The sequence below is a fragment of the Chlamydomonas reinhardtii genome, chromosome 11, assembly GCF_000002595.2.
Source record: "Chlamydomonas reinhardtii strain CC-503 cw92 mt+ chromosome 11, whole genome shotgun sequence".
Classification (NCBI taxonomy): Eukaryota; Viridiplantae; Chlorophyta; class Chlorophyceae; order Chlamydomonadales; family Chlamydomonadaceae; genus Chlamydomonas; species Chlamydomonas reinhardtii.
In genome coordinates this window covers 652,166-669,569 of record NC_057014.1, presented here as the reverse complement: position 1 = coordinate 669,569, position 17,404 = coordinate 652,166, and the positions used below count along the sequence as shown (strand labels likewise).

General features: G+C 66.7%; 2 protein-coding genes across 2 annotated transcripts; one reads left to right on the top strand and one right to left on the bottom strand.

Annotated features, from left to right (window-relative positions):
- The first annotated feature begins 1,664 nt into the window (after positions 1-1,664).
- CHLRE_11g467620v5 (uncharacterized protein) lies at positions 1,665-9,203 on the top strand. Its single transcript, XM_043067371.1, has 18 exons — positions 1,665-1,728; positions 1,821-1,895; positions 1,976-2,053; positions 2,166-2,272; positions 2,654-2,732; positions 3,136-3,213; positions 3,540-3,639; positions 4,006-4,103; positions 4,504-4,584; positions 4,785-4,931; positions 5,263-5,334; positions 5,717-5,806; positions 6,158-6,299; positions 6,535-6,701; positions 6,949-7,047; positions 7,325-7,471; positions 7,748-7,864; positions 8,202-9,203. Exons 1-18 carry the CDS (start codon positions 1,693-1,695, stop codon positions 8,787-8,789), a joined length of 2,301 nt encoding a protein of 766 aa, XP_042919370.1. The 5' UTR covers positions 1,665-1,692; the 3' UTR covers positions 8,790-9,203.
- Positions 9,204-9,242: 39 nt separating this feature from the next.
- Positions 9,243-17,404, bottom strand: CHLRE_11g467619v5 (uncharacterized protein). The gene is made up of 6 exons (XM_043067370.1): positions 17,044-17,404; positions 15,663-16,679; positions 15,431-15,510; positions 14,506-14,577; positions 13,771-14,135; positions 9,243-13,467 (listed from the first exon to the last, which is right to left on the bottom strand). The coding sequence occupies exons 1-6, from the start codon at positions 17,377-17,379 to the stop codon at positions 9,632-9,634; spliced, it is 5,706 nt and encodes a 1,901-aa protein (XP_042919369.1). The 5' UTR covers positions 17,380-17,404; the 3' UTR covers positions 9,243-9,631.

Here is a 17,404-nt window from a genome sequence, read left to right as displayed (position 1 = left end):
GTCCAAAAGCCTTATCCATCGCACGGTATAGCACTTTGCCAAGCCGGTCCACTGCCTCCGTGCTGGTGATACCGCCATTTTCTGCACTGCGCCCCAGACGACACATGACATCGGCTATCCTCCGCAGCTCTGCGCACTCCGGATCCTGATAAATCGATGAGTACGCGCCCCGTCTACGCATATCAAAGCGAGCCTTGCCGCCGTGCTGCTTCGCAGCTTGATCCCATCTGCCAACCCCAAGCGTGAGCTTAACAGGGCAATGATCGCTCATCAAGTCACCTAGGTGGATCTCGTCCTCGCCTTCAGGAATGTTGCACACCTCCAGTTGCCGTGCCTTGAAGTAAAGTGCCGGTGTGGTAACGTAGAGATCAATCATGCTCTTCCCCGTGCCTCCTGTGAACGTGCATTCTCCGTCCGCGTCACCCTCAACCCGTCCGTTCAGGATACATAGTCCCAGCTCACGGCACAGATTCACAAGTAGCTGGCCGTGCGCATGGCCTTGCTTTTGGTCCATGCTTTTCCTCTCCGGTATGGCCGCTAATAGGCTCGATGCATTCGTGCCTGTGTGTGCAGCAATCTCACCATCCGCCTCCGCGCCTAGGACTTCTTGCAAATTGGCAACCCGTGCATTCATATCTCCCATAAGCAACAGCTCGTCGTTAGCAGTGCAAAAACGATTTATCAGTGCTCTTAGCTTGCCGAAAACCCTATCTCCCGCTGTGCGTGTCACGCCAGCCTGCACACGTGCCCTTGCATACCGCTTAGAGCTAGCGGGGGCCGCGTAGCATGCTCCTATCACTATGCTCTTCCCTCCCAACGCCAGTGCGTTCCCACGAAACCGCACCCAGATACTCTGGCTGCCCCTTGGCAGCTGAGACTTGCCTAACAACTCCACCTTATCAGCCATCTTTGCGCTTATCCACAGCGCCACGCCTCCCTTCCGACCCGCTCCGTCCAACGTGTGGAGCTGTGAGCCCTGCGGCATGATCGCACGCAACATAGCATCGCCTTGCAGGTGAGTCTCAGTTAGCGCAACAATGTCGTAGCTCAGCAACATTCGCATCACACTAGTCTGCTCCTGCTTCCACGCAGCGAATCCATGCACATTCCACTGAAGTACTCGCAGATCTGAAACTGCTTCCTGGCTCGCGGCCGCCTAAGCAGCCGTCATGTTGACGTCCGCCGGCGCCGCCGCCGGCGTCGCCGCCGGCGCCGCCGTCGGCGCTGCCGCCGGTGCCGCCGGTGCGGCGTCCAGTGCCGCCTGTACCGCCTTCGCCACCGCCTCCGGCAAGCCCTGCGCGTTCGCGGGCTTATCGAAGTCGTAGCGCACGCGCTGGTTGCTGGCGTTGAGGTACGAGATCTCCACGCCCTGCTCCCAGCGCACGCGCTTGACGGGGCGGCCGGCGTCCTGGCTCTTCTTCGCTTCCGCCAGCAGTGCGCCGAACACCCGGCCACGGGTCTTGCGGAATAGCTGCGAAATTATCGTCAATACGCTTTGATTGCAGCCCAATTCCAGCTAAATTGCATGGGGCCCCATCCGGCCGATGGTTCGGTGCAAGCCAGCAGTGATAGTGTCAATGAACCAAAATATGTACGCATGAGCTGCACACTTTCAAGTCACTGAAATCGTGCACGAAACAGCGCGCTGTGCTACTGCACTCTTTGGCGTAACATGCGCTAGACCTTTCGAGTATGAGTGAAAGTGTTATTAGCGACTATGGCTCGGAGGTGCGCAGGAGCTCTTGAAGCCAGGGCTGCGCAGGCTGGTCAACCCAGCACGAAGACCAGAAGTCCTAAACCCACTTGGGCCCCTGTTGCAGGATGTGGCTCAAACAATTGCTATCATTACTCAACTGAAAGCGGAGAATGTAGACCTGAAGAGGAACTTCGACAACGTAAGTTGGGCATTCGGCCGGCCACATGCCCCACGCTATCGTTCTACTTACCGCGCGCTCGCTGGCTTTATGGTGCGCAGCTGAAGGGCCTTCACCTGCAGCTGGTGGAAAGCAATAAAACTCTGCAGGCTCGCTACGCCACCCTGTTTGACGACCGGGTACGTGCCATTCTCTCGTTGGTAGCCTCAACTTTCTCCGGCTTGGCCCCGGCCTGCTGCGGCCCAACACACGCTCAACACGGTCCGCTGTGGCACCTTGCACACTCCACAGAACAATGTGGAGAAGCAGTACCAGTCGCTATGCGAGTCCTGGCGCGTGGAGCTGGAGGAGAAGCAGCGCCAGCTGGACGCGGCGAAGGCTCAAATCCTGGGGCCAAGGTGCGCGACCGGCGTCGGGGGAGCTGGACGGGCGGGGGGAGAGAGGGGGCTGGTTTAAGGGGGTTTGTTCAATCAACCACACGAGAACTAAGGGGCTGATTGCGGTGACGAGGAAGCACAGCCGGGGTTCACGACAGAAGAGTGTTGCGGTCTCAGGGGGAGCAGGGTTGGGCGTGTGCGGGTAGAAAGGCCCAGTCCTGGACATGCCAAGCTGCTACCGGTAGCCATTCCCACCCCCCACCCCCCCGCATCCCCACTGCCGCACCCCAAACCTTGGCTCTATCTCTCACCTTGTGGACTGGTGCTGGGTCTTGGTTTCCTTGGGATTGTAAGAAACTACCCCCTATGTCTTCACTATTCCCCCGCACCCCCCCCCCAAAGGGACCTGGAGGTGCTGCGTGTGAAGCTGCTGGAGGAGGTGGATGCGCCGTACCGCGCCAAGACCGACAACCTGGCCAAGGTGTGGAGCGTGTGTGTGTGTGTGTGTGTGTGTGTGTGTGTGTGTGTGTGTGTGTGTGTGTGTGTGTGTGTGCGCGTGTGCATGTATGTGTGCGTGTGCGTATGTGCGTGTTAACAAGCTGTTTCTGTGAGCCTGGAAAGAGGAATGGGGGTAACTTGTTCCACGCACAACTCAACCAAGACTCAAAACCCAATCCAGGGCATGGGGATATGAGCGCGCAGAGGAGCGAAGATGAACGTCGTGGACAGCTTGCCCCGTCTTTGCGCCGCAACCACCCCGCGCGCATTCTTCCATCTCCCCTCCCCCAACCCATTTCGTTGGGCTTGGGCGTGTGCCTCCCCCCCCCCCCCACACACACACACCTCTCACCTCCTCGCCCGCCTCGCCGCCCTGCCCTGCGCAGGAGGCCGAGTCCTCCCACGCCGCCTACATGAAGCTGCGGCGCGAGTACGAGGAGCTGCACAACACCTACCGCAGCCTGGTGGGGGGGGAGGGAAGGGAAGGGAGGGAGGGAGCGAGGGCGTGTGTGTGTGTGTTAAAGAGCACAAGGAAAACATTACGCGTACGGATTGTGTTTATGTGTTACAAAAGCGCATGGGGTAAGTGTGTGGGGAAAGGGTCATATGCGTGTTTTGGGTCATAACTGGAAGAATGCGCATGTGGGTGTGTGCGTGCGTGTGCGCGTGTGGGGTAGGCCTGGAACGGCGGTCTTCGGGTCGGGTGCTGGCTGCATGGTGCGGGTGCTTCTCAGCCTCTTGCCCACCACCACCATTCCCCCCACCCCACACGTGCGGCATGCCCCCGCAGGAGGTGCGCACAGTGGGCGAGCAAGAGGCGCACCGGCTGGAGGCCACGGCACAGGCGCGGGAGCTGCGGGACAAGGCCGCGCTCATCACCACACTGCAGGGTGGGGCTGGGGGGGGGGGGGGCGTGCAGGGGGGGGTGGGGCGGGGTGGGGGGTTGCACGGGTGGGTGGGGAGGGATGCGGTTGGGGATGGGGATGGGGAGAGAGAGGAGTGCGACGGGGCCGCTGGGCGGTGGCGTGGGGGTGGGGAATGCATGGTACATGGGGCGTGGGGCACGGGGCAGGGGAGCTCCGAACAGCCGCGCAGTGCACAATAGCACCCGACTGCAACGGACTCGCCGCTCCTCCACCCCCTCCGCCTTCCTTGACCAATCATGCATGCAACCCCCCCTCCTCCTCCTGCTCCCCCTCCCCCTGCTCCCCCTCCCCCTCCTCCTTCCGCTCCTGCTCCTCCTGCTCCTGCTGCAGGCAAGCTGGCCACGTGCGAGACGCAGCTGCGCGGCCTGCAGCGCGACCTGGAGGCGGCGCGCTACAGCCACAGCCAGATGAAGCAGGAGCTGGACGAGGTGCGGGCGGGCGGGCGTGTGTGCGTGTGTGTGTGTGTGTGTGTGTGTGTGTGTGTGTTTTGGGGGGGGGGCGGCAAGGCAAAGGGACACGGGGATGCTGGGGGGGGGGGGTTGAGAAAGCACGTGCAAGAAACAGGAGCGTGTGAAACAGGAGCGTGTGCAGACGTATGCAACAGGTCCAAGTCCCGTACGTACCTAGCAATGAGCCTGCCCAGCCTGGACCTGCAACGCACCCCACACCTCCTTTCCGCACCTGCTGCCCGCACCTGGCCATTCCCCCCCTACGCCTGCTGCCCACCTTTTTATACTCCTTCGCATCACCACCATACCACCCTCGTACCACCCTTCCACACTTCTCCGCACCACCTGTGCCACCCGCTCTGTGTGCCCACGCCTGCAGGTCCGGCGGCTGAAGGAGAAGGCGGTGGTGGAGCGCGAGCAGGCGGCGGCGCAGGCGGACAAGCGGGTCAAGGCGGCGGAGGTGGGCATGGCGCGGAGGCGGAGAGGTTGGACGGGTGGTTGGACGGATGGTTGGGGAGGAGGCACATGGCATATGTGGGTTGGAGGCCGCGGAAGGATGTGATTGTCAGGTGTGTACCTGCATAAGCACACACGTACACACATACGCAGGACATATACATGTACTCCTTCCTCCACCCGTCCCGCCCACCCGTCACGCAGGATGAGGCCGCCAACCTGATGTCGTTCGTGGAGAGCGTCACGCGCAAGAACCGGCACCTGGTCACGGAGCTGGCGGAGAGCCAGAGGGCGGCGGAGGACCTGTTCGCCAGCAATGTGCGCCTGCAGGGGGCGCAGACGGCGCTGCAGGTGCGTGCGGCGCGTGGGGAACCTGGTGTGCCAATTGCTGTTCCTTGTCCTACTTACCCCCTCCCCCCCTCCACACACACACGCACGCCTGAACTCTGCACGCTGCACGCTGCCGTGAGACGGCTTTGGGCCCACAGTTGTTTGTCACGTAGCACGCCCCTTGCCCCTATGCCTGCCCCTGCGCCTGTCCCATGCCCCTGCCCCCGCCCCTGCGCCGGTGCTCATCGTGCCTTGTCCTCAACCTCCTAACCCCCCACTGGCGCCTCCCCTGCCTCCCCTCCCCTCCCTCCCTGCCTCCCTGCCTCCCCTCCCTCCCCCCTGCCTCCCTCAGGGCCAGCTGGACAGTGCGGTGCGGCTGGCGGCCACGGAGAAGAGCGCGCTGCTGGAGGAGCACGAGGAGGCGGTGAGGCAGTAGGGAGGGGGAGGGAGGAGCACGAGGAGGCGGTGAGGCAATAGGGAGGGGGAGGGAGGAAGCAGGGAGGAGAGAGGGGAGGGGAGGGGAGGGGAGGGGAGGGGAGGGAGGGGAGGAAGCAGGGAGGAGAGAGGGGAGGGGAGGGGAGGGACGGGACGGGGAGGGACGGGACGGGAAGGGACGGGGAGGGACGGGGAGGGACGGGGAGGGACGGGGCTGGGGGCAGCCATGCCACACCACAGAACCACCTACCACCCACATGTTGTGCACCCACACCTCCACATGCCGTACACATACACGCATATCTCCATACCCACATCTGCACACACCTCCAACCCGCCCCCTCCATCACCCGCCCCTCTCTCCCCACCAGATCCGCAAGCTGGAGGACAAGGTGGCGGCGCTGCTGGGCGAGGCGGCGCGGCGCGACTCGCTCATCAGCGAGCTCAAGCTGGCGCAGCAGGTGGGGCCGGAGGGGGGGGCGGGTTTGGAAGGATGCCCTTCACCACTCCCAGTAGGCCATCCGTGCCCCAGAGGAAACATGGGCATGAGCAACAACAATACGGCACCGCACTGGAGTGACATATAAATACATCGCGCGAGGTGGCTCGGCACCGTGATGGAGTCTGCTGTGCATCGCTGCCCCGGTCCGCCACCGCTGTCGCCGACCAGCCATGCCTGGAACACCACAAGCCCCCCCCCCCCACTTCCTTTACTAGTCATGAATGTAACCGCCCATCCTGTACCGCTTCTCCAACGATCTTTGCAACCCCTGCCCCCATCCCGGTACCCTCCTGTCCTCGCTGCCCCGCAGGACGAGCTGACCCGCCTGGCCGCCAGCTGGGAGGCCAAGCTCGCGGACGAGCGGCGGGCGGCGGGCGACAGGCAGCGCGAGGCGCTGGACGCGCGGGCCGACATGCAGGAGAAGCTGGCGGCTCTGCAGCGGCAGGCGGAGGGTGAGGCGGTTGTGTGTGCGGGGGGGCGGGGGGGCGGGGAGCGGGGCAGGGGCCAGCAGAGGCGGGGGCTTTGGGGTTGGAGCCGCGGGAGGGAAGAGTCACACATCCATAAACAGCATGTGCCCACGCACACACATATGCACACACATACACACACACACACACACACACACACACACACACACACACACACACACACACACACACACACACAAACGCACGTGCCTGCGCACAGAGCGGCGGCGCGAGGACGAGGCGGCCCTGCGGGCGGCCCAGGGCGAGGCGGACGGCGCGCTGCGGGAGGCGGCGGGCGAGCGGCAGCGCGGCGAGGGGCTGGCGCGGCAGCTGGCGGAGGCGGGCGCGGCGTTGGAGGCGGCCAGGGCGGAGGCGGCGGACGCAAAGGTGCGGTGTGTGGGGTTGTAAATACCAGCCCAAACTAAACCAAGGGGGGGGAGGGGAGAGGGGAGAGCGGGAGGGGGAGGGGGAGGGGGAAGGGGAGTTGAGCACTGCGACAGGCTTGGGCTGGGGGCAGCTGCATTACGGGGTGCGGAGCGAGCGTCGCCTCACATGCAGAAGCTGTGATGCACACTCATGCCACGTCCACTCTTGTTTATGTATCGCCTGTGTGTGCCTGACCTGTGTGCCGCAGGCCGAGCTGGTGAAGAGCCAGATGACGGCGACGCAGCTGGTGGAGCGGCGGCAGGAGCTGGAGCAGCGGCTGCAGCGGGCGGAGGAGCAGGCGTTGCAGGTGGGTGGGTGTGGGTGTGGGTGTGTGTGTGGGGGGGGGGGGTTACACTCATGATTACGGTAGCTCAGGTAGTGGTAGACGGGGGGGCGGGGAGGCTGAGGGGGGGATGCAGGCAGGGGAGTTGGAGTTGGAGGCGCAGGGGCGGGAGCTGTCGCGTGGACAGTATAGACGCAATAGCGGGGCCGCACGCTACCCAAACCCTGCGCCCTGCCGCCTCATTCCTTTTACGTATTCGTGCATACCCCCTTTGCCTTCGTGTGTAACCCCCATGACGCAGGCTCGCAGCACCCGCGACTCCCTGGCCGCTGAGCTGGAGTCTGTGCGGCGCGAGGCGGAGGAGGAGCGGGCGGCGGCGGCGCGGCAGGAGGCGGCGGGGCGGGCGGCCTGGGGGCTGGAGAAGGCGGCGCTGGCCAAGAGGTACCAGGTGAGCATGCTTGTGTGTGGGGGGCGGCGGGGATGGCGGGGGTGTGGTGGAAGGGTGAGGAGGAGCAGGAGGAGGAGGGGCACGTGATGGAGAGTGAGGGGGGCGGGGCAGGGCGGGGCGACAGATGCATGATAGGATGGGGCTTCCCCAATTCACCAATCCATGTCCCACCTCTCTCCCCTCTTCCCCCTCTCTCCCCTCTCTCCCCTCTCTCCCCTCTCACCCTCCGTCCCCTCTCTCCCCCTCCCCTCCCCTCCTCTCCCCTCCCCCCATCAGGCCGCCGTCAAGGAGATGTCGGTACGGCACGAGTCGGAGCTGCGCCGGCTCAAGCGCAAGTCGCGGGGCGCGGTGGCGGCGGTGGCGGCGCTCACAGACGAGGTGGCGGACCTCAAGGTGGGCTGTGCGTGTGTGTGGGCGGCAGGGGGGATGGGGGAGGACGCGAGGCGCATTCGGTGTGTACGGTACGCAATCCTGACCAGCCTTCACACTTGCCCTTCACCGCTGCCCCGCCTTGTCCCTCGTGACCTCTGCCCCTACGGGTCCTGAGGTCTTACTCCCGTCAAAGAGACCTCGCTCGCCCACTCCTCTGCCTGTGCTCCGCTCGTTTTAGTTTGCTTTTGTTTAGGCTGACATTCACAACCCCCCTCCCCGTTGATGTAAGTCACCTTGTTCTCCACATGAACGGCTTACCCCCTCCCCCAATTAATCATAATTGCACTTCCCCCTGCAGTTCAAGGCGGCGGAGGCCAAGCACGTGAGCCACATGTCCGAGGTACTGTACCTCAACACCGCGCCCGCCACAGCCCGCTCCGCCAGCCCGTACAGATCAGACGCCTATAGCCCCGGCGGCGCAGCAACCACCCCCGGTCCGTACGGCGGCGGTTACGGCGGCGGTTACTATTCGCCGTACTCGCCCGGCGGCGTGCGGCCGATAACCGCCCCGTCGTTCTTGACCTCATCAATGGGCGGCGCGCCGCCGCCGAATGTGGTGATTGTGACGGGCGGGAATGCCGGCGGCGGCGGTGCGAATGGGGCTGGGGTGGCGGCGGCCGCGGCCGCAGGCGCGGCGGCGGGCGCCGCCGCTTCGGCGCAAGCCGCCGCCGCCGCTCAGCAGCAGCAGCACGGACACCCGCACGACGGCAGCGGCGGGGACAGCGGCGGCGAGGGCGCTGGCGGCGGCGGGCGGGTGGTTGAGGGGGCGATTGGCGGCGGCAGCGGCGCGGGTCTGGTGGACTCGGCTCTGCTGAGCAGCATTGCGGCGCTGCGGCAGCGGCAGCAGGAGTACATGCACATGGCGCGCATGGGGCTGCAGCCGTGATCAAGTACGGCAGGGTGTGGGTACGGCATGATGATGCGGGTACGGCATGCACAATAGGGTGGCACGAGGAGCGTACAGGGGCTGGACTTTGTTGGTAGTCAAGATGGCGCGTGCGTTACATACGGAATTACAGGTTTGGGTACAGTTAGGAGAGGGTGCTATAGCGACTTCCTTGTCCTTGACGTGTCAAGATGGGGGGGGGGGGTAGCAAGCGTCCACCGCTGCAAGGCGGTGGTGCGGCTGTACGGAACTTGTTGTGAGGGGAGAGCCAGGGCCTGCAACAAGGCCCCAATGCAATGGGGCGGGAGCAGCTGCAACTCGGTATCTGTGCTGTGAGCCGGACAGACGGTGCGGCGTCACGGCGTGGACGATCCACGCGAATCCACGACAGCAAAGCTGTAAACGGGGAGGAGAGGAATGTTGCAGACAGCAGATCCACACAATCCCTGGCGACCGGGTTACTCGTCCGTCACAGGTCTGGGCCGGTGGTGGTGCGTGGATGGCAAAGCACTTGCAACACAGTGTCCCTAGTCTTGTTCCCTAGTCCTGTTCCCACCACGACCCGTCCACAACCGCGACCACCTCTGGGCAGCCCATGAAGGCTAACCCGCACACAACGGGTTGTCCCTGGCTGTTCCAACGGCTGAATGGCTTGGCGTGCCTGATATATATACCGTATTCGTAACCACTAACCGCATAGCAACAAAGCGAGCCGTTGCAACAACTGCTGCAACAGAGCAGCCGGTCACAGCCATCCGCCCTTGCTTCAACAGGAGTGAGCCACAGGGTGCGTGTCTGCGTGCATCGGCCGTTTCGTCCACGCAAGCATTTGTGCCCTCGCCTCAGCCGCGACCGCCTCCATAGTCGCCGCCACTACCGCCGCTCTCTCTGCCACTCATGTCCCACGCATCTCCCCAGCTGCTGCCGCCGCCGCCGCCACCCGTGCTGCCGCCGCCGCCACCCGTGCCGCCGCCGCCGCCGCCACCCGTGCCGCCGCCGCCGCCCGCCACCAGCTCCGACAGACCCGCCGCCGCCAGCCGCTCACACGTGACCGCCAGGTCCGCCACCTCCCCCGGGTAGCTCTCCCCGTTGTCCATCATGCCCATCTCCACACCGCCTCGCTCCTGCTGCCACGGCAGTGGCGCGACTGCGTGCGCCTCTTCACGCCCCTGATTTGGCTCCTGAACCCCAGCCGGTCCCGAACCCATGTCCGCTGCGCTTCCATCGCTGCCTTCGCTGGCACTGCCATCGCCGCTACCGCCGTCGCCTGTGTCCACCTCCGCCTCCGCCTCCGCCTCCGCCTCCGCCTCCGCCTCCGCCTCCGCCTCCGCCTCCGCCTCCGCCTCCGCCTCCGGCCCCACCTCCACTGGCGCGGGCTGGTGTTCGTGCAGTGTGCGACTGAGCGCCACAAGCTGCCGACCCCGCCGCCGCGCCGCCCCGCCGCCGCCGCCACCACCGCCACCACCGCCGTCACCGTTGCCGCCGTCGTCGCCGGGAGCATCATTATCCAAGAGAGGGTCATACGCCGCCGCAGGTCCCACGAATCCCGGCGGCACAGCAGCAGCACCAGCACCAGCACTTCCAGCACTTCCGCCGCTGCCATCCGCGGCAACAGAAGTCGGTCCACCGCAACTGCCAGCAGCATCAGCGGCGGCGCCGCCGTCGCCGCCCGCAATGCTTGCAGTGCCGGCGATGGCGCCGGGAAGGCCAAGCGTACCGGCGGCGGATCCAAACGGCGCCGCCGCCGCCGCCGCCAGGGTGGCAGCTTCCCTCAGCTCCGCCGCCGCCGCCGCCACCTCACTTGCGCTACTGCGGGGGCTGGGCGGCGGCTGTAGCAGCAAGCTGGCTGCGGCGCGATTTGCGGCGTCGTCGTTGTTGTTGTTATGATGGTGGTGCGGCTGTAGCTGTGAACCCTGCGGCGGCTGTAGCAGCTGCTGCTGCGGCAGCGGCTGTGGCGGTGAATGGGTGCGGTGGAAGTCACTGGTTGACGGCTGCCCCTCGTTGCCTTCGCCGGGGCCTCCATCAATGGCGGCGGCTGCTGCGGCTGCGTTGGGGCTGGTGAGGTCGGGCATGTCGCGCTCCCCTCGGACCACCGCCTCCGCTGCCGCCAGCTCGGCCACTGCCGTCGCCAGCGGCGGCGGCACCGGCTCCCCTGCAGCCGCTGCTGCTGCCACCGCGGCCGCGGTGGCCCCTTCTGCCACCGCCACCCCCGCCGCCTCCGCCGCCGCCCCCACCGCCGCCTTTGCTTCCATCAGCCGTAGCAGCGGTGCCGCCGCCGCCTCCGGGCTCAAGCAAGGCGGGCCGTTGTCAGCATCTTCGCGGTCCCCCAGACGGCCGCCGTCGGCAGTAGCAGCCCCGTCGCCGCGACTGCTACTGCCGCCGCCGCCAGCGACCTCAACACCGCCGCCGCCCGCATTGACGGTGGGTCGTAGGTGCTGCGCGCTCTGTGCCGCTGCCGCCACTGCCGCAATGATGGGGTCCGCCGGGTCCGTGTTGGACACAGCAGCGGCAGGGCACGACAGCTCAGCAATGCTTGCCAGCAGTCGCACACCACTGCTGCTGCCAGGGGCGGATGCTGCAGCTGCTGCTGTTGTTGTGTGCTGTGATACCGCGCGGCCGCCAGTTTCGGTTCCTTGCTCCTGCTGTTGGTGCTCCTGCTGTTGGTGCTCCTGCTGTTGCTGTTGCTTCGGTTCCGTTGGCATTGCGGCGGGTGGCACAGCCGGGGAAGGGCCGGCGGCACCGCCACCGCCCCCACCTGCGCCTCCTCCACTTGTGCCTGCACCTGCACCTGCACCTGCGCCGGCACCCCCTGCTTCACTTGTGCCTGCACCTCCTCCTCCACTTGTGCCTGCACCTCCACTTGTGCCTGCACCAGCACCTGTGCCTGCACCGGCGCCACGCCTGCTGGGCGACGTTGACGCGGCAGCAGCCAGCGGCGGCGTCACGCTGCGCCGCAGCGCCGTCAGAGTCTCTGCCGCCGCTGCCGCCGCCGCCGCCGCCCCCGCCCCCGCCGCCGCCGCCACCTCTGCCGCCCCCGCCGCCGCCCCACGGTCTGGCGGTGCAGCCGGTATCTGCCGCCGGGCCGGCGGCGACGGCGGCGGTGGCGGCGGCGGCGGCGGCATGGCGGCCGGCGGCGGCTTGTCCTGTCCCTGGGTGTTTGCGCCCGCTGCACTGGTTCTGGTGCCACGCTGTAGATGCTCTTGAGACGTCGGCGCCTGCCTCACAGCAGGCGGGGGTGCGGCGGCGGCGTCAGCGGCGGCGGCGGCGGCGGCGGCGGCTGAATCTGGCATCGGTGCTGCTGTGCTGGATGTGCCGCCGTCACCGCCGCCATTGCTTGCTACAGCCGCCGGCACCGCATTGCCTGCTACAGCCGCCTGCGAGGCCATACGCAGCAATTGCTGGGCGGCTGTGGCAGTAGCAGACCGCTCGAGGACTTCAGCGGCGGTTGTAGCAGCAGCTGAGGCTGTGGGCGCTACTGCCGCTGCCGCTGGCGCTGCCGCTGCCGCTGCCGCATTTGTCGTGGTGACAACAGTAGTAGGCAGCGCCGCCGCCGGGAAGGGCGACAGCATCGGAAGCGGCAGCTGTAGCGGCAGCGGCAACTGAAGTGCTGGCATCGTCGGCTGTAGCTGAAGCAGCTGTAGCTGCAGCTGCAGCTGCTGCTGCGCCCCAGTGTCGGTGTACTGGGCAACAGTCGCCGCGATGGAGGCAAACTCAGTTGCCACTGACTGCATCGCCGCCGCCGCCGCCGCCAGCATCTCACCACTGGCCGCACCCAGGCGAGTTGCTACTGCAGCCTGCTGCTGCTGGTGGTGCTGCTGTGACTGCTGCTGCTGTTGTGGCTGCTGAGGTGGCTCCTCTTCCTGAGAAACTGCTGGTACCGGCGGCGCCGTGGCGCCGGCAGTAGCAGCGGCTGCGGCGGCGGCTGTAGCAGCCGCCAGCTGTAGCAGCGCCATGTGGCTGTTGACGGAGGCGTGCGCCGCCGCCAGGCGCTGTAGGGCGCCTCCGCCGCCGCCGGCAGTAGCAGCTGCAGCAACGGCAGGATCGGTCGCTGCTACTGCCACAGCATTGGCAGTAGCAGCGGTCAGCTGTGCTGCCGCTGCTGCTGCCGCTGCGGGGAAGGTGACGGCGCGGGCCACGCCCTCACCCGCCGCAACTGCTACCGCAGATGCCTCCCGGCGCGCACGGGGTGCCGCCGCTTTCGCGGCGCCAGCAGCAGCGGGCGAGAACGCCAGAAGCCCCCCCGCTACTGCCGCCTCCCCCTCCCCCTTACTCTGCGCCTCCTCCACGGCGCCTGCTGCCGCCCCTGCCGCCTCTGCAGCCGCCAGGCCAGCAGCCGCCTCCGCACCACCACCACCCCCTGCTGTACGCCGCTGCTGTCGACCCGGCGCCCTGACACCACCACCACCACCCCGACCACCACCACCACCGGCGCCGCCGCCGGCGCCGCCATCCGCGCCGCCATCGGCCCCTGCACGGTTGCGGAAAGCCGAAGTCCGCGGCGGCGGCACCGCCGCGACCTCAGCGGCAGTAGCCGCCTCGGTCGCTGCAGCTGCTTCTGCGGTGGCGCCGCCGCCGCCGCCACCGCCGCCGCCGCCGCCATCCGCTGAGTAAGACAGTGACGTCAGCACCTCCGCCGCCATCAGGTCTGCGTCGTTGTCGTCATCGCCATCTTCGTGCCCTTGAAACGGTAGCAGGGCAGAAGGTGGAAGATGGTGGGGAAGATGGTGGGGAAGGGAGAGAGGAGTGGGCGCCGTGTGTGGCTGTTGGTGAAAAGGTAGTAACAAGCAAGCCCTGCTCGCCAGCCAACAAAGGTACCGTAGCATCCACATGACCCATCAACCGCCGCCGCCACCGCCGCCGGGCGAGCCCCACGGCCTCAAGCCGTCCTGCCACGCAACGCATACCGCCCCTCCCCTCCCCTCCCCCCTTGCAGCAATCATGCCCTCACACTCCCGCTCCCAATTCATTCCACCATGCGCACCTGCTGCCGCCGCCGCCAGTGTCTTGCTCCGCCGCCGCCTCTGCTGCGGCCGAAGGCGCTGCTCCTGCTGCTGCTCCTGCTCCTGCTCCTGCTCCTGGCGCCGCCGCCGGCGCTGCCTGGTCTGCTGCCGCTGGCGCCCACCATCACCACCATCGCCGCCGTCTTCCTCCTGCTCCTCCTGCTGCTCCTCCTCTGCCCAGTAGCGCTGATGCTGCTCCTCCTCCTGCGGCCCAGCTGCACCTGTACCAGCACCAACGAAGCCGCCGCCGCCACCGCCACCGCCGCCGCCGCCGCCACCGCCGCCGCCGCCACCAGCCGCCGCCGCCATGATCCAGCCGCGCACCTCGTCCGCTGAGAACCACCACCTGCGGCGTGTGGTGGTGGTGGGGGGGTTAGGTAGGGCGTGAGGGTACTGGCAGGTGGGGCGTGTGTGGCAGGTGGGGCGTGTGTGGCAGGTGGGGCGTGTGTGGCAGGTGGGGCGCGGGCCGGTCCGTTGTGCACAAGCGAGCCATGCAGGCACATGCCGTCCAGTGAAAGCTGGAGGACGAGCTGCATCCAGGCCGGCAGCGTCCTACAATGCCTGGTGTGTGCGGTCTGCCAGCGTGAGCCCTGAGAGCTCCGACATGTGACACGTGACCCGTGACACGCAGCACGCCACCTGCTCAGACCCCCGACGCCCCCCCCACCCCGGAGCTCCCTCCCCAACTCTATCCCCAGCAGCCCCTGGCATCGCACCGGGTTCCGTCCGCCGCCATCTTAACCACCACACAGTTGCGGTGCGCATCGTCAGGGCCCGTCACCCGGCCCCTGTCGGTTGGCAGTAGTTGTAGTTGGCAGTTGGCAGTTGCGGTTAAGGTTGACAAATGGATGACGAATGAGGTTTTGCAGAGCGCCGGTTCTTGATTTGCCGTAAGGTGGTTGCAATAGCGGCTGGGAGGTTCCCGAGCATGCCCGCAATCCGCGTGCCCGAGATGCACGCTTAAGTAAGAACAAGGGGTGTCAGCTTTGTACAGCTGGAAAATGGGCTGAGCCCCCGTACGCTTGGGAGTTAATAGGCGTGTAACGCCCCGTCAGAGCCTCCATGCCGCTACGACGCGCAGGCGCATCGGCTAGGGACACTTGGGTTGGGGCCGTGCGGGATTTCCCGCGCCACGCATGCATGCCTTGTCACGCTCCCAAACACCCCAAGCATTTCTTTCGCCTCCTGCCATACTCAACACCTCCCCGGCGCCCCACGCTCAAAGGGCTGGGCGCGGGGCGGGGGCGACCTCGGGGCTTCTCGGCATTCTGGCGCGTTAGCAGGCATGGCTCAGCAAGTCGCTCAAAACTTTCGATATACTTCCCCGCTTTGCTTGCCGCCAACATATTTTGCCTTAGAGACTGCATATCAGCGGGCACCGGATGCTTTCCTCGCGACCTCGCGAAAGTCAATTGTCCATCGACCGCGAAGGCACTTCTCGCTCCGCCCGAATTTTCCCTGCCACCTATTTACATGCAATAGGCATTAACAAATACTTATACGTAGCAGTCGCGGTTTGCGCCGGTATGCTATGTTTTGCCGACGCTGGGGGGGCTCAGCCCAAAAACGTGCTCCGACCCCCCAACAAGCACCGTATGCACGTACGCGCGGCCGCCTGCCTGCATGTCGGCACACACACACCTGGCACTGCCGCGAAGGGGCGACCGCGTCTGGCCGCCCCGGCCCCGCACCCGCCGCGCACTGGCCGGCACGTCCACGTCCTGGCGGCAGGGTTGTGATGTGTCCGTCTCCGTCAGTCAATTATGGTTGTGATTCAAGCGGCGTGCCGTGTTGGGAGTGTGCGCACGGCGGTACACAGGCATGCCTACCCGCCCGTCCTCCTGGTGGCACACACGCCACACCTCCACCTCACCTGCCCCACCAGGTCCGCCACGTCAGACAGCCGCGTCAGCCCCCGACGCCGCGGCGAACCAAACACTGCCCGCGACCGGCGCTTGGTGCGAGGCGGTGCCCCAGCCGCCGCCGCCGCCGCGGCCGCCGCCGCCATGCCCGGTGCTGCCGCTGGCGCCTGCTGCTTCTCGCCAGCCGCCGCGACGCTGCCACCGCCGCCACGACTGGAGCTGTCGCCGCCGCCGTTAGTGTCTACATCGTCCGCACCTGCTGAGTTCGCATCAGCGGCAGCGGCAGTGGCACCGCCTCTGCCGCCGCAGCCTCTTCCCCGCAATGCCGCCGCCTCCGCCGCCACTGGCTGTCGCTCAGGCGCCGCGGCAATCCCCGTGTCCCTGCGCCTGGTCAGCATAAGGACCTGTCCTTGGGCCTCTTCCGCCGCCTCCCCCACCTCCTCCCCCGCCTCCTCCCCCGCCGACAACCGCTGCCGCTTGCCGCCACCGCTGCCGGTCGCCCGACTAGCACCAGCAACACCGGCAGCACCGGCAGCGGTTGCAGGCGGCGGCGGCGGCGGCGGCTCCTCCGCTGTGGCCTTGCGCTTGTTGCGCATCATGCCGGCAGTGGGTGTGGCACGGCCGCCATCACCAGCAGCAGCCGCGCCGCCTGTTGGTGCTGGTGCTGCCGCATCACCCGGCCCCGCTGCCTCCGCTGCCTCCTCCTCTCCACCGCTGCCCGCCTCCTCCTCCTCCTCCTCCTCGTCCTCCTCTCCACCCCCACCCGCAATGCCCGCTGCCTCGCCCCCAACTCCACCTGCCTCCTCATCCGTCTCCTCCCCCTCCTCCCCCTCCGTCTCCTCCTCCTCCTCCTCCTGCTCCTGCTCCTGCTCCTCCGCGTCCTCCGCCGCCTCCTCCGCCTCCGCCTCCTCTGCCGCCTTTGCCGGAGCCAGCAGCCAGGTCCGCACCAGGCTGGCGGGCTGGAACAGTCGCCGCGGGTCGCCCGACACCGCCACCACCACACAGCCCGGGTGCGCCTTGTCCACTGCCTGTGTGTGTATGTGTGTGTGTGTGTGTGTGTGCATGTGTGTGTATGTGTGTGCATGTGTGTATGTGTGTGTATGTGTGTGTGTGTGTGTGTGTTTGGAACGATGGGTAGGACGTCGACATGTTGGTACCAGCAGGTGTGTGTGTGTGTGTGTGTGTGTGTGTGTGTGTGTGTGTGTGTGTGTGTGTGTTTGCAGGCGAGCAAACAACACGCCGCCGGGAGGTGCAGCAATTGGCAATATCGCGCATCGCCCACCTATGGGCGCCACGTATACCGGACCACCCACCCACCCGCCCACCCGCCCAACCCTCAACCAACCAGCCCCCGGGCTCTCCCCACCCCAAAACACACACACGCTCACGCACCTTGACCACCCCCGGGCTGACCGTGTCGCCGTGCACGTCCGTACCTCCGCCGTACAGCTGGGCCAGCGGCACCGCCAACCGCCGACCCACCAGAGCTGCCATGGAGGCGGCGGGGCGGCCGCTACTGCCGCTGCCGCGTGCCTTGCCCCGGCTGTTGCCCCTGCTGCTACTGCCCCCCGCCCGAGATCCGAGTTCCCCACGCCGCTGCGCCTGCAGTTGCAGTTGCAGGGCGCCGCTGCGGCTGCGCGTGCGCGGCGAGGGCCCCGCCGCTAGCGGCCGCGGGGAAGCCGCGGCCGCGACCGCGGTGTCAGAAGCAGTGGGTTCGTCACCCGCCATTATTATTATTGCCGCCGCGGGCTGC

Bases quoted from the DNA above. Each gene is read 5' to 3' on its own strand.
- CHLRE_11g467620v5 (XM_043067371.1), top strand. From the start codon at position 1,693: ATGAGTGAAAGTGTTATTAGCGACTATGGCTCGGAG. The intron at 2,273-2,653 runs GTGCGCGACCGG...CCCCCCCCAAAG, and splicing joins GCTCAAATCCTGGGGCCAAG to GGACCTGGAGGTGCTGCGTG. The intron at 6,300-6,534 runs GTGAGGCGGTTG...GCCTGCGCACAG, and splicing joins TCTGCAGCGGCAGGCGGAGG to AGCGGCGGCGCGAGGACGAG.
- CHLRE_11g467619v5 (XM_043067370.1), bottom strand. From the start codon at position 17,379: ATGGCGGGTGACGAACCCACTGCTTCTGACACCGCGGTCGCGGCCGCG. The intron at 16,680-17,043 runs GTGCGTGAGCGT...ATACACACACAG, and splicing joins TCAGCCCGGGGGTGGTCAAG to GCAGTGGACAAGGCGCACCC. The intron at 14,136-14,505 runs GTGCGATGCCAG...CACACGCCGCAG, and splicing joins ATGGCGGCGGACGGAACCCG to GTGGTGGTTCTCAGCGGACG.